The sequence below is a fragment of the Bos indicus genome, chromosome 11 (assembly GCF_029378745.1).
Source record: "Bos indicus isolate NIAB-ARS_2022 breed Sahiwal x Tharparkar chromosome 11, NIAB-ARS_B.indTharparkar_mat_pri_1.0, whole genome shotgun sequence".
NCBI lineage: Eukaryota > Metazoa > Chordata > Mammalia > Artiodactyla > Bovidae > Bos > Bos indicus.
In genome coordinates, this window is record NC_091770.1 from 32,655,654 (window position 1) to 32,670,640 (window position 14,987).

A 14,987-nucleotide genomic window follows, 5' to 3' on the forward strand; every position below is an offset into this window, starting at 1 on the left:
AAAGTAGTTATTTATATGACAACTAGGACTCACTTATAGTTGATAGGAGCAAGTTTAGTTTTCAAATTTTCAATATATTTAAACCTTCAAAGATTATAACAGTAACAACTTGTAAGGTTACTAAAAGAAGAGAAAAAAAAAAAAACTGAGACTATTAAAACATGCAGTATACCACTACAGATCCCAAATTATCAGGAAAAAAAAAAAAAAAGAAACACATAGCCTAATGACTTTGGATATATTGATAATTGGGCAGCAAATTTGAAACTGAGACTCTCTTGGTCACTCTATCTCAAGCTACATACTTTGGCAGACAAAGAAAATGCAGGATAAAACCAATGTCATTTCTATTATAATAATACTACGAACTCTACTAATAATACATTTGAGAAAATTTCACAGGGAGTAGAAATTTTCTTTTGTACTCTTTACACTTTTTAAAACACTTAGGTCAATTAACACTATGGGCTAGGGAAGAAACCCTCATACACTCACTTTTCATGCAAATAATTAATGTGTTAGTCACAAAGCACTATTCTGTCTGACTTGGCCTCTTTTAGTAAGAACTTAGTATTAGTGTATATCTCTATAGTATATAACTATGTTTGTAAAATCATCTATAACCAGACCTTTTTTCATTAATCAAATAATTGTTCTTTACGTTAAAAGAATGTGACTTTACAGTCCTTTCCCATCTACCTTTATTGAAGTAAGTTTCACTGTCCAGGGAAGACATTATCTGCAGTAAAAGATGGTGGTTCTTTTAGCAACTTCCATATAAAATTATTTTATGATGGTAGATTGTGGTTCTCCATATTGGAATTGACTGAGGATACAAGAATAATCTGACTATCCTGGATAGATGAGAATGGAGGGCTGTAGATATAATACACTTCTGTGTTTGCCTTCCCTTCCATAAATTTTCAAATACTGACCTAATCTAATACCAAGCTGTAGATAACAAATATATCTTAGCAATGAAATAAGCTGATGGACATCAAAGAACTGAGTCTGGTCTGGGATTGTGTGCAGAGACATTCCATTTGTAATCAGAGAGATCAAATCATACATTTTGACACTGACATGACTGCTATTCACAGAGATGGTTCTTAAAAAAAAAAAAAAACCCTCTCCCCACATGAAAATAAGCTTTTTATTTTTAAATAAAAATGGGCTATTTCCTTCCATTTAAAAATTCTTGACAGCTCTTCTATTACGGGAGGGAGGGATGGTGGCAACAAAGGGTTTGACAGAGATAGTTCCTGAAATTCAAATCAGCCTTTTCTCAAAAGAACCTTAACAAAAGACTTTGCTCTGCCTGTCTGTGGAAGAGAGCATTGCTGCATCTAAACTACTGATACTGGAAGGGCTGAAAAAGAAATATATCTGCCACCTTGCAGTCCTACAGGTCTGAAGACATGCAACGCAGCTAGACCTTCCTCCCTCCTCACCTCATACCTATTCTTCAGTAGCAAAGACTGGAGAATCTGATGATACATGTATTTTCTTTTCCATATGAAGTAACACCTGCCATAAACTAAGGGAAGGGAGGATTAAAAAGGATGGAGCGATTATAGGAAACAGCAGAGCAACTCTGTATAAGTGTAGAGAAATGAGAGATTCCCATTCAAAATTAATGATTTATCATTTACTATTAATTCTCAAAGTATGATAATTTTTGTTACCATATGTATATTTCCTGTGGAAACTGTCTTAAAGATATCAACTGAGGTATTGCATATTAAGCTCACAACACAGCTGATATCTTAGGTATGGTATAATTTTTAGATGGTGGTGGTATAAGTTTGTGAGTTAGTAAATGTACATTTCAGTTTCAGACAAACTCATGGCTTGCAGAGGATAAATGTAATAAATCAGTCTTTAATTAAACTACAAGTTATACTGAGATACAAGTATTTTATTTATATTTCCTTATGAGTATGAAATACAGTCCAGGTGGAAATCTCTGCTTATTTAATCACTGTGAGTTAGATTTGCATTATTTAAAATGTAAATTCCTCCCTATCCTCAAAGTTGATTAATAACATGATTTCTTGATGGAACTTGGAGTTCTGGGTATATCTGCCCATTATTCCCCATATAAAACAAAGGCAAAGAAATAAAAACATTACCTGATCACTGAATGTTCTTTCCAGTGACTGCTGTCAAGTTAAGGCATTTGCAGTCCTGTCCACAGTATGCACTGAAAGCTCATAATCATTGGTTTAATTCAAGTAAAATTAAGGGTAAGATATTATCTTTAAAAAGGGAAAAAAAATCCACTAACCATCAAAGACCTTTGTCCTCAAAGTATTATTTTGTGAAACATCTAGAGAAAATATTATACTTAGTATCAGTCTTATAATAATGAGCCAAATAAAGAGAAATATCTAACAAGGGTAATTAAACCATAAATGTGTATTTTAAAATGATAGAGCTAGAGAACATAGAAGCACATTTGATGGGGCAATTTCCATTAAATACTAGAGTTTATGTAGCCACATTTTGTAAATCTAAAAACCCATGCATTATTGCATACCTAATATAAATAAAAATAAAGCATAAGTCTAGAAAGAAATAAGTTTCCTCACATGGATTTTCTAAGATCCAGGAAGCATCCAGAACATCTACCGCTGCCTTGAGTCACAGATCTGGCCTCGGGAAAGGGTTTTGTGGGTCGTTACTTTGCCTGTATTTACAGTCCAGAGGTGAAAGCGAGCTGGATCATGGTATCAGACTGCTAAAACTGTGCTTCTTTTCAGAGTGGGGTAGAGACGGAGTTTGAAAGGAGACGATGAATATTTGAAAAAATTCCACTTGTGTGAGATCTCTGAGAGATTAGTTCAGGAACTACAGTCTGTTTGAGATGATTTTTAATGCCTTACTGCTGCTGCTGCTAAGTCACTTCAGTCGTGTCTGACTCTGTGCTACCCCATAGACAGCAGCCCACCAGGCTCCACCGTCCCTGGGATTCTCCCGGCAAGAACACCGGAGTGAGTTGCCATTTCCTTCTCCAATGCATGAAAGTGAAAAGTGAAAGTGAATTCGCTCCGTCGTGTCTGACTCTTCGCGACCCCATCGACTGCACCCTACCAGGCTCCTCCGTCCATGGGATTCTCCAGGCAAGAGTACTGGAGTGGGTTGCCATTGCCTTCTCTGTTTTAATGCCTTATATGACAGTTTAACAGCTTTTTTTTTTTTTTTTTTTTACCAATCATGATTCTATTACCTTTTTATTGTTATGATTGGAAAGACAGTATTTTATGCTCCTTTAAAATGAATACTAAAATATTTTAAAGACAAATCTGAGTTATCAGAAGCATGCTTCATAAGCTTATTGCTTTTGTAAGCTGAAGACCACTATTTTGTTTCTCAGAGGATGATTTACTGTCATTTGGATACATAGCCAAAGGTTTTGGGAGTGTATTCCATCAATTCACATTCAGCATTTTCCAAGGATAAAAAAAATATATATATTTTACTGAATAGGACAATGAAAGATTAGAAGCTTGTTAGAACCATTCTAGTTAAATAGCTAACAACTTTTTTTATATTGGAAGAGATTCCTTAATGTGGTCAGCAAAACCTGGAAAAGAAAAACCTAAATATTTATGTAAATAAATAAATTCACTCAAGATAATGCTACAACTCAAAATAAAATCACAGTCCTTACATCCTTTCAAGTTCTCTAGTCCAAATTAAAAAAAAAACTCAGTCCATGCATCTTTTCTATCTCATCACTTGGCATGCATATCACAGATTTGAAGGGTTTTGGTTATTTTTGCAGATATATGATTAGGATGTAAAAATTCATTATGTAAATACTCTCAGTAAACCAGAAAAACTCTTTAGATAAGTCATATTCTGAATATATATACATGTACATATATATATATTTAAAACTTGGAAAAACACACATTTTTTAATGTAAAACTTTAGTTGAATTTAGAAGAGTTCAATAGTAAATTTCAAATGAAAGGGATTTTTTCCTATGTTTGATTTAAGAGATAAAAACAGAAAGTGAAGGAAATTAAGACCCACAGCATTTTATCCTAATTTGGTTATGAAGAGAACTACTGGAGTCCAAGATTTACCAAAATACAAATGCTGTCAGCTTTATCCACAGGTCTAAAGAGGTGTTGGTACCTTCTGTTACAGGATATTTCTCACCTCTTTTCCCCACTTAGAGGTAGGAACTGCAGCAGGACCGTCTTCAGCTGGACAGATTTCAAAATGAATTTTTACAACCCAGATGATGGACTGGTGTATTTCAAAAGTGAACTCATGAGTTTTATAAACAACTTTCTCTTGCTTTCTCTTTTGTTTTTCTTCACTAGCTACATCATAATGGAGGAATAACATTTTAAAAATTTTGAATAGGCACTTACTGGAATTACAGTTAATCCTGATACAATCTAGATGGGGAAGAATAGATGAAAAATGAAAATTTATCCTTCAAGGTAATAGCTGCAGACATCCAATAAAATCACAGTCCACCCTTCCGGGGACAGACACATGCAAATATGGCCACTCCATATCATTTATTCTTTACATACTTCTAGAACCCAGATTCTTTGTTATAAAACTTCACCATTGGAAACAACGGGAGAAGAATTTTTAAAAAATGGCCAACTCAAACAAAGCTACATGGTGACAAATCTAAGTGAAATAAAGAATTGTTAACTGTCAAAGATGCTTGGCTTAGACTGGCTGCAGCTTTCTTCCCATCTGTGAAAGAACAAATCATTGTTTACAATTTAATTAAAAAGTGCTCCGTCACAATGGGGAACAGTGCAAGCTCAGCTAGGCTCAGACATCTTGGACCTCCAAAATCTATTATCCCGCAAAGGCCAACAGAATGCTTTAGAATTGTGGTGGTCAAATGGAGAGCTAGTTGAAATTATTCTTATTTCACTCTAATGTATTTACTATTATTGTTGTTGCTGTTGTTACTATTACTTGCTTGGACAAAAAAAGGTAAACAGCCAGGAGTTAGCTGGATTCCATGACTTGTATTAATTGGAGAAAGAAATAAACACTTTGTTTCCTTTAGAAACTCTAGTGGCTAAGGAGTAGTGTCATTCCTGGGAGCACGTAGGCCTATTCCTCTGTTAGGAGCTAACTATGTTATCTCTATGTAATAAGTTTCATGGTTATTATTGCTATTGATTTTTCTTTTCTTATACTTTCTTCTTATATAAAAGCAGATTCTCCAAGAATGGAATATCTGATCTGAATAGCGTAGATTATAATTATAAGGGTTATCTTTAAAGGACCATGTGGGGTGTTTTATGTTTATTTTATATGTAGATAAATATTTGTTGGATTTGGTTGTTGTATTGAATGCCTTTGGGGAACATGAAAAACACAAACCTAGATTCTGTTTCCATATAGCTGAGTTTGTCATGTGTCGTCAACCGCATCAGAAAAGTGGTTGCAAACAGCCAAGGATCAGCATCTACACAACTCTTTCCACAGAATGCTTTGCTGTTAGAAAATTCCCATGAGTGTGTTCACCTCCTCCGGCTAACAGCCCCTTTACTGAAACTAGGCAATTTTGATGGGCTTGTAGTAACCTATCATTGTCACTAGAGGGAACTCTAACAGAAGAGTAAAGTATTACGTGTTCTTCAGTAAAAAGAAAACCAACCTTATTATTGGACTTTTAAACTTAATGTTAATTGAATGTAATTGTATGAAACAAACTACTAATGAAATAATTTTATATTTTATGAGCTACTATTCTGCCCAGCAGAGTTTGATATATGTGGGGTTTTCACAAATGCCACATACCTCATCACATTTTCCTACACTTTTTGTAAATCTATGTAGTCTTGAATTTTATTTTTCTCTTTCCTCTTATTCATTATTGTGTGTGTTCAGTACTTCCAGGAAATACAGTAAAACCTCATTAATTTGTACTCCTATTATTTGGAGTTAATTATAATATTGAAACTTATTGGGCAGAACATTTGTAATTCTTCATTCGCTATGAGCAGATTGTCTGAGAAAAATGAAACAAATTGTGAAAGGCCAAGTTTGGAAAAAAAACTGATTTCCAGTACACTGATGTAGCAACTTTCGTGAAACAATGTGCTAATTATGGATAATTTTTAACCACCCATTAACATTAGCCTTGTAAGACCTTAAGATTTTTTGAGCTACTAATTTGTGTTTTTGAATGTATTTGAAAACAAATATGCTTACATTATTTTTTTTAGTCTACAATTCATACTCTTTTTAATTTGGCCTGATTTTCCCCTAGATTTTATCCAGTTTGGTGAGGTTTTACTGTAGTGACTCTTTCTGAATGCTACAATTAAGCAGGAAAGCATTATTTTTCTGCGGAAGAGTCTGTGTTTTTAGTGTTCTCATGGCTGCTTGCTAAGGGCCGCAGACTTTGGGCATTGAAGGGTTGTGGATTGTTGTTTGATAGCAAAATATCACCACACAGTATTTCCAAACAGAAAAGATGGGATACCACGAAGGTAACTGTTCAAAGGAGAAGCCCAAGGATAGATAAAGAGCAACTGTTGATCTAAATCACAAACTAGATATTTGACATTTTATAGCATGTGCTATCCAAGTCAGAGTTGGTGGATTTTTATTTTATCTAAAAGGATTTTATCTATAACCAATCAGAATGTCAGTCAATGTAAAAATAGGAAATTCAGTTTGAGGCATCATCAAGTGTAATAATTCATATTTTCAATAATCTCATTAATGCACATGGCTTCCCTTTTAAGAACCCTCAGTGGAAGGAACCACAAAACAGTAAATTATGTTAAACAATATAAAAACAATAAAAAGATGTCCCCAAAACCTAAATGAATTTAAATAATGGAGATGAGACTATTAAGTGTTTTAACTTTCCATGGCAAACAGGCTACTCGATAAATGTTTGCAGGCAAAACTGAACAAAAAGTGAAAAGTGTTAGTTCAATGGGGGAAGGCGAGTTGTTACCTAGGTTGACCGTCAGTTTCACACGCCCTGCGTCCAGCTCCAGGCGGAGGGTGTCTGCTGAGTCTCTGGAGGTGGTTGCCATGAGAATGCCATATGCACGCTGGGATCGAAACCGTAAGGACACATCCTCAGCCTCCGTGTGCATCACCACCGGGAGCTGGATTTTCATAAACATACTCCCGTCATAGCTCAGAACCGTGGCTTCTATAGTTGGGAGATAAACATAAAAGCTCTGGGTCAGTTTAGTACATATAAACTTTGAAAAGGAAAAGCATGACCTATTAAAGGTTTCCATACAGAAGACAAGACACAAACTCGACTCATCTTCCAAAATGAGCAATTTTTTTTTTTTTTTAAACTGGAAAGAGAAGTCACAGGAGAAGTATCTCTTAAAGTTCAAAGCAGAGGTGGCTGCACTTCCCTTTCTGTACCTAAAACAACTTGTATCTATAGGATTCATCACGTAGGATTATCCATGTTCATGGATGCATATCTTTTTTCAATAGCAGAGATGATATTATGTGTGTGTGTGTGTACAGCCATAGTGCAAGCCTGGCTTGAAGTACTAGCTACTATTTATGCTTATTTGTATACGGCTAGGCCACTGATCAGCTCTGTGAAATTAAACTCGGCTCAAATCCTTCACTTGCAAAATGAGAGGGTGCTACTAGAGCATCTCTAAGGCCTCTTCTTACCTCAAAAGCCCATGATTCTAAGGAAAGTTACTTTTATCATTTTTAAAAAATAATTTTGTGCCCCAATACAATCAAAAAAGAAACACTAAAATTATGACTTAAATACAAGAATCAAGTCAACACTTTTCCAAAGGTGATGTTCAGAAACAGAAGAACAATTGGTATTACCAAACAACAGGTAATACATGTTCTGAGTCACTGGGGTGAACAAGGTAATTCATTTGCACAAAGACACAAACTGTAACTTCATATTAAAGTTCATTTGCAGATAAGGGGTAACTTAAAGCATTACCTGTAAGCACCACCCTGGTGTTCTGAAAAAATTAAGCTATCGCCAATAAGTTACTATGTACCTGGGTAACATTGAGTGAGGATGGGGGTGGAACTGAAGAGCTTGTATGGATGTGTGCTACTAGAGAAAAGTAGATGGCTTTAATGGAGAAGTTGCTTAATTTTGCATGAAACACAGAGAGGCAAAGAGCAAAACTGTTGATCTCAAACTGACTGCTTTAAGAAATAGCACCCCTTTATGTTAAACACCATATGGTTGTGGAACACTGTGAAACAAGTATGAATCATGTTGCTTTGTCATGGGTTCTGATAACACAAGATACCATTTAATAAAAGAAAAACTACCTGAAATTAAAACAAACTAGGAAGTTCTCATTCTCTTGACTATTGACAGCAATTAACTTTAGTGATACAACCATGCCTATTATTAAGACTATATTTTGGAGCTGTGGTTTTGCAAGATTATCTTAAAATCAGGAAAATCAAGTATTGCTTCTAACAGACTTCAATCATTAGTTATCATCTAGGGGTTGAATGCACATCCAGAATCAGTAAGGGTTCCAGAGCTCCCTGCTTAGGACCTTTCTCTTCTCTCTACCACTTAAGGGATCTGGGTCAACTCACATGCTCACTCCCCCTAATACTTATAAACAGTCCTAACTTCTCTCCTGAGCTCCCTCAAACATCCATCAGCCATTGCTTATTTGACATCTCCAATTTGAATAAGATACACACACCAATAATTAACAAATTCTCCAGCTCCAATGAACATGCTCCTGCTCTAGTGTTCTCCGTCTCTGTAAATAGCTTAATGCCATTACTCAGATCTTAACCTTTCTGCTTTCTTTCTTACCCTCTCTGCCATGTCCAATCTGTTTGCAAATCTGCAAGTCTTGTAGACTCTAATTCCAATCTACCTTCTGAATCAATCAGTTTGTGCCACTGCAGTACATCAGACTCTGCTCCCATGTCTCACATAGATCAACAAGGATAGCTCGCTCAATGGCCTCCCTACTTCTATTCTTTCTCCCTACACATAGTGGCCAACCTAAATTTTTAAAGGAGCCAATCTGATCATATCACTTCATTACTTCATCTAACCACATCCACCCCGCCCACCCCTAATCCTTCACCTCCCTACCCTTCGCCAATAGATTCCCACCACTGCAGTTCGAATAAAATCTGTATTCCTTGTTTAACTTATGACGTTTTGTGTGAATCAGCCCAGTCCATCTCTCAGCCTCAGCTTTTAGCATGTCCTCCCTTGTTTAGTAAATTCCAGCCACACTGATTTCATCTCTCATTCAAGTATATGCACTTGAGGCATGTTCTGTCTTAAAAGGTTTTGGCCCCAGATCTTTATATGGCTGGTTCCTTCAGCATTCAGATTTCTGATCAAACGTTACTCCAGACGTACCTGTTGCAAGCACTCCTTTAATTCTCCCTCCAGTTATTCTATATCTACTTAGCATTTTTTAAATTACCATTTCTTATTTGTCTGTAATCTGTCTTTGGCCTTTTGTATGCACATCATTACAGCAGAGGCTGAGTCCTCCTACTTCTTTCTCTTATCATCAGCCAAGTGCACCAGGCACACGGCAGAGCTTTGATAAACATTGACTGAATTAATGATTGGATTTGATACTGAAGGTATGTGAAAGAGCTTATTTCAATTTAGATATCATGTATATGTAAATACTAATAAGATTAAGTATTTATTCTGTCTATTATAAGTGAATCTAATTTTGGTGATGTATATGAACAAAATATTCCTTAAAGTCTACATTGGAAGCCATAATAATGTCATAAAAGACATTCTATGAGAGGGGTCTGTTTACCAAAAGAGGGGTCTCATGGTTAAGCATTGACCTAAGCACTGAGAAGATAAAATATAATCCCCTTAAAATATGATGATTTTACATCATATCACATATCTAACAATGGATCATATTTTTCCAATAGATCAGATCAGATCAGATCAGTCGCTCAGTCGTGTCCGACTCTTTGCGACCCCATGAATCGCAGCACGCCAGGCCTCCCTGTCCATCACCAACTTCCGGAGTTCACTGAGACTCATGTCCATCGAGTCAGTGATGCCATCCAGCCATCTCATCCTCTGTCGTCCCCTTCTCCTCCTGTCCCCAATCCCTCCCAGCATCAGAGTCGTTTCCAATGAGTCAACTCTTCGCGTGAGGTGGCCAAAGGACTGGAGTTTCAGCTTTAGCGTCATTCCTTCCAAAGAAATCCCAGGGCTGATCTCCTTCAGAATGGACTGGTTGGATCTCCTTGCAGTCCAAGGGACTCTCAAGAGTCTTCTCCAACACCACAGTTCAAAAGCATCAATTCTTCGGCACTCAGCCTTCTTCACAATCCAACTCTCACATCCATACATGACCACTGGAAAAACCATAGCCTTGACTAGACGAACCTTTGTTGGCAAAGTAATGTCTCTGCTTTTGAATATGCTATGTATGTTGGTCATAACTTTCCTTCCAAGGAGTAAGCGTCTTTTAATTTCATGGCTGTAGTCACCATCTGTAGTGATTATGGAGCCCAGAAAAATAAAGTCTGACACTGTTTCCACTGTTTCCCCATCTATTTCCCATGAAGTGGTGGGACCGGATGCCATGATCTTCGTTTTCTGAATGTTGAATTTTAAGCCAACTTTTCATTCTCCTCTTTCACTTTCATCAAGAGGCTTTTTAGTTCCTCTTCACTTTCTGCCATAAGGGTGGTGTCATCTGCATATCTGAGCTTATTGATATTTCTCCTGGCAATCTTGTTTCCAGCTTGTGCTTCTTCCAGTCCAGCGTTTCTCATGATGTACTCTGCATAGAAGTTAAATAAACAGGGTGACAATATACAGCCTTGACGAACTCCTTTTCCTATTTGGAACCAATCTATTTCATGTCCAGTTCTAACTGTTGCTTCCTGACCTGCATACAAATTTCTCAAGAGGCAGATCAGGTGGTCTGGTATTCCCATCTCTTTCAGAATTTTCCACAGTTTATTGTGATCCACAGAGTCAAAGGCTTTGGCATAGTCAATAAAGCAGAAATAGATGTTTTTCTGGAACTCTCTTGCTTTTTCTATGATCCAGGGATGTTGGCAATTTGATTTCTGGTTCCTCTGCCTTTTCTAAAACCAGCTTGAACATCAGGAAGTTCACGGTTTACATATTGCTGAAGCCTGGCTTGGAGAATTTTGAGCATTACTTTACTAGCATGTGAGATGAGTGCAATTGTGTGGTAGTTTGAGCATTCTTTGGCATTGCCTTTCTTTGGGATTGGAACGAAAACTGACCTTTTCCAGTCCTGTGGCCACTGCTGAGTTTTCCAAATTTGCTGGCATATCGAGTGCAGCACTTTCACAGCATCATCTTTCAGGATTTGGAATAGCTCAACTGGAATTCCATCACCTCCACTAGCTTTGTTCCTAGTGATGCTTTCTAAGGCCCACTTGACTTCACATTCCAGGATGTCTGGCTCTAGATCAGTGATCACGCCATCGTGATTATCTGGGTCGTGAAGATCTTTTTTGTACAGTTCTTCTATGTATTCTTGCCATCTCTTCTTAATATCTTCTGCTTCTGTTAGGTCCATACCATTTCTGTCCTTTATCGAGCTCATCTTTGCATGAAATATTCCTCTGGTATCTCTAATTTTCTTGAAGAGATCCCTAGTCTTTCCCATTCTGTTGTTTTCCTCTATTTCTTTGCATTGATGGCTGAAGAAGGCTTTCTTATCTCTCCTTGCTATTCTTTGGAGCTCTGCATTCAGATGTTTATATCTTTCCTTTTCTCCTTTGCTTTTCGCTTCTCTTCTTTTCACAGCTATTTGTAAGGCCTCCCCAGACAGCCATTTTGCTTTTTTGCATTTCTTTTCTATGGGAATGGTCTTGATCCCTGTCTCCTGTATAATGCCACGAACCTCATTCCATAGTTCATCAGGCACTCTATCTATCAGATCTAGGCCCTTAAATCTATTTCTCACTTCTACTGTATAATCATAAGGGATTTGATTTAGGTCATACCTGAATGGTCTAGTGGTTTTCCCTACTTTCTTCAATTTAAGTCTGAATTTGGCAATAAGGAGTTCATGGTCTGAGCCACAGTCAGCTCCTGGTCTTGTTTTTGCTGACTGTATAGAGCTTCTCCATCTTTGGCTGCAAAGAATATAATCAATCTGATTTCAGTGTTGACCATCTGGTGATGTCCATGTATAGAGTCTTCTCTTGTGTTGTTGGAAGAGGGTGTTTGTTATGACCAGTGCATTTTCTTGGCAAAACTCTATTAGTCTTTGCCCTGCTTCATTCGGTATTCCAAGGCCAAATTTGCCTGTTACTCCAGGTGTTTCTTGACTTCCTACTTTTGCATTCCAGTCCCCTATAATGAAAAGGACATCTTTTTTGGGTGTTAGTTCTAAAAGGTCTTGTAGGTCTTCATAGAACCGTTCAACTTCAGCTTCTTCAGCATTACTGGTTGGGGCATAGACTTGTATTACTGTGATATTGAATGGTTTGCCTTGGAAACGAACAGAGATCATTCTGTCATTTTTGAGATTGCATCCAAGTACACAAGGTTTCCCTAAAGAAAATCTAATATGATTTGCTCAAAAAATAACGCATGACTGTAAAGTTGCAATAAACAGTAGGAAAAAAAAAAAAACAAAAAACTGCTTCTAGTATAATCTTAAAGACACTTGATCTCTACCATACCCCTTCCTAATTTATAGCCAATCACTGTCCCTATCTATAAAGCAACATATATCTGAATAAAAATTTAAAAGCCATTATCAATCGTTCAGTTACTTTGGTATTATGTAGATAGAAGGGCTAAAATATTTTTAGTTTTCTCTTATTTAATCTGTAAATCTATTCTCTATTATTCAACTATCATTTTTTAAAATTATTTCATTCTTGTATGAAATATAGCTTAATTTGATTAAAAATTAAGTAGAGGGAACATTCTTTTAGAAATACAGATGACTGACAAGGGATTATAAATATTGCATAAAATACAATCCAAAGTAAAAAAGAAAATAAGTATCATTGGCCTTTAATCTCTGAAAAGCTGCAGGAATGAAATAACAGTAAAGTAATAAAACTCGACTGCCTCTGAGTGCCATTTTAAACAATTCTCAATGTGAAAATAACCTGTTGATAAATGACAAATGAATGCCTAAATGATTCCTCATAATTAGAGTTAACGTTTAATTAGACAAGAAATGGAAAATGTACAAGGTTGTAGTTGAGAGCTGCCAAATAAATGGTAAACAACATTCTGACATTTGAAGGTTATGCTATTTGGCAGCATTCTTTAAACATTAGTAAACTTACTTTACCACTTAGAACACAAAAGAATTCTTTAAGAAGCTAATTTCAATATAGCACTTCCCAACAAGGGAGAAAAAGTTTCAACTTTGTCTCCTCTGTCTCCTTCCCCCTTGTCATTAAGTTTGATAAATTTGCTTTTCTGTGTTATTCCTTCTTGCGGTCTAAAGTGTACACCTGTGCTCAGTTTTGCCAAAAGGCAGTCACATATTGTGATCAACGATGAAAATCAGACAGAGAGCCAAATTATATTGCTCTGACATCTGTCCCTCCATCTGGTAGAGCTTTAACAAACAAGTAAAAAGTAGACCTCTGATGATACCATGTACATACAACCAAAAATAATTTCTGTATGACCAGTCTCCACAAATTTATAAAAGGTAAAGCAGGAGAGAAGGTGCTGAATTTAATTTATATTCAATTGGATATGATTTCTATGCTACTTTTCTTTATGGGATCAATACACATTCAAGCAAAATACTATTTTCTTATTTGCCTAAGTCAGCAAATACTCTGATCTTTCTTATAAACTCTTTTGCTTACGTAGTGAAGAATGATTTCCTATAATGTGATTGAAACAGCATTCCCCATGAGCACTGTCGAGGACTTGAACATGCTTCTTTATAAATTAACATTTATTGCTTAATGATTGTAAAACAGAAACTTTGAAAATGCCTTTTTAAAAAAATTTCAAGAGCTGTCAGTCAACTCTTGCGTGATCAACAGCCTTATGTGATCAGAGTATATGCGAAGAACCACAGTCAAAGCACTCTCTTTGGAACTGGAAACCCTGAAGGCTGGACATGATCTTGTGTTGACTGAACTAGGGCAGAGCTGGGAACTGGACAGCAGCCAAATTCTGTGGCAGTGAATATGACAAGCATCCCACTTCACTCTTGTTCTTGGGAGATGCCATAATGTGAGCAAGAAAATTAATTCTGAAAAGCAAAGACTTCTCACAATACACTGGTTAGTCCAGAAACAGAAAACACACAAAAATGACTATTTTCTCTCCTCAATACACAACCAACCTGGAGACAAGGAAATCCGCAGAAATTTTCAGCCACTTGTCAGTTAAAAATGTATGTTGAAACCCAGTGATGAAACTTGCTATTAAATTCTCATTTGCAAATGTGCATATGCTTGCCACCCCTCCTTCTAATTATTGCAACATATAAATAGCCCCTTTCCCTCATTCTGGTTTAGGGAGCTCTAGAATCTCCCTTCTTATTTCTGCCATATGCAGTAGTGGAATACTGCCACAGGGTGGTACACCATGCATATTTAACTGAAGGCTTTTGTAATTTGTGTGATAGCTCAGTTATACCCTTTGCTAGCTTCACTTAAGTAGGAGGCATCGGAATAAGTGACAGCTCTCTGAGTGACTAAAATGAAAACAGAGTCTTAAATTACACAGGTCTCCTAATCTCACATCATACTTAACTCTAATTTATCTTGCAAGCTTTGTCACTTTGTTGTTGTTGGCTCCTTTGGGCAATTTCTAAAAACTGTACTATGCAAACAAATAAATTAGAAGGGGAAATGTACAGAGAATATACACCTTACACATGAAACTATGCACAATAATTAACCTCTAATGACTATTCACAGGAATTGCAATTAGGTACTAGGAGAATGAATGAATCTATGTGATTAAAATATGTATCTATCTAGAGACCTATCTCATTATAAAATCCAGAACAGTG

General features: G+C 36.5%; 1 protein-coding gene across 19 annotated transcripts in view; it reads right to left on the minus strand.

Moving 5' to 3' along the window:
* NRXN1 (neurexin 1) overlaps positions 1-14,987 on the minus strand; it is a 1,219,761-nt gene that overhangs the window by 647,040 nt on the left and 557,734 nt on the right. For 13 of the 19 annotated variants that reach the window (XM_070798634.1, XM_070798622.1, XM_070798633.1 and 10 more), the window contains 2 exons: positions 6,965-7,168; positions 4,389-4,415 (listed from right to left, as the gene is read on the minus strand). In XM_070798634.1, the coding sequence (XP_070654735.1) occupies positions 4,389-4,415; positions 6,965-7,168 (231 nt within the window). The remainder of the gene's footprint in view (positions 1-4,388; positions 4,416-6,964; positions 7,169-14,987) is intronic. The other 6 variants (XM_070798636.1, XM_070798640.1, XM_070798637.1 and 3 more) reach the window with 1 other exon arrangement.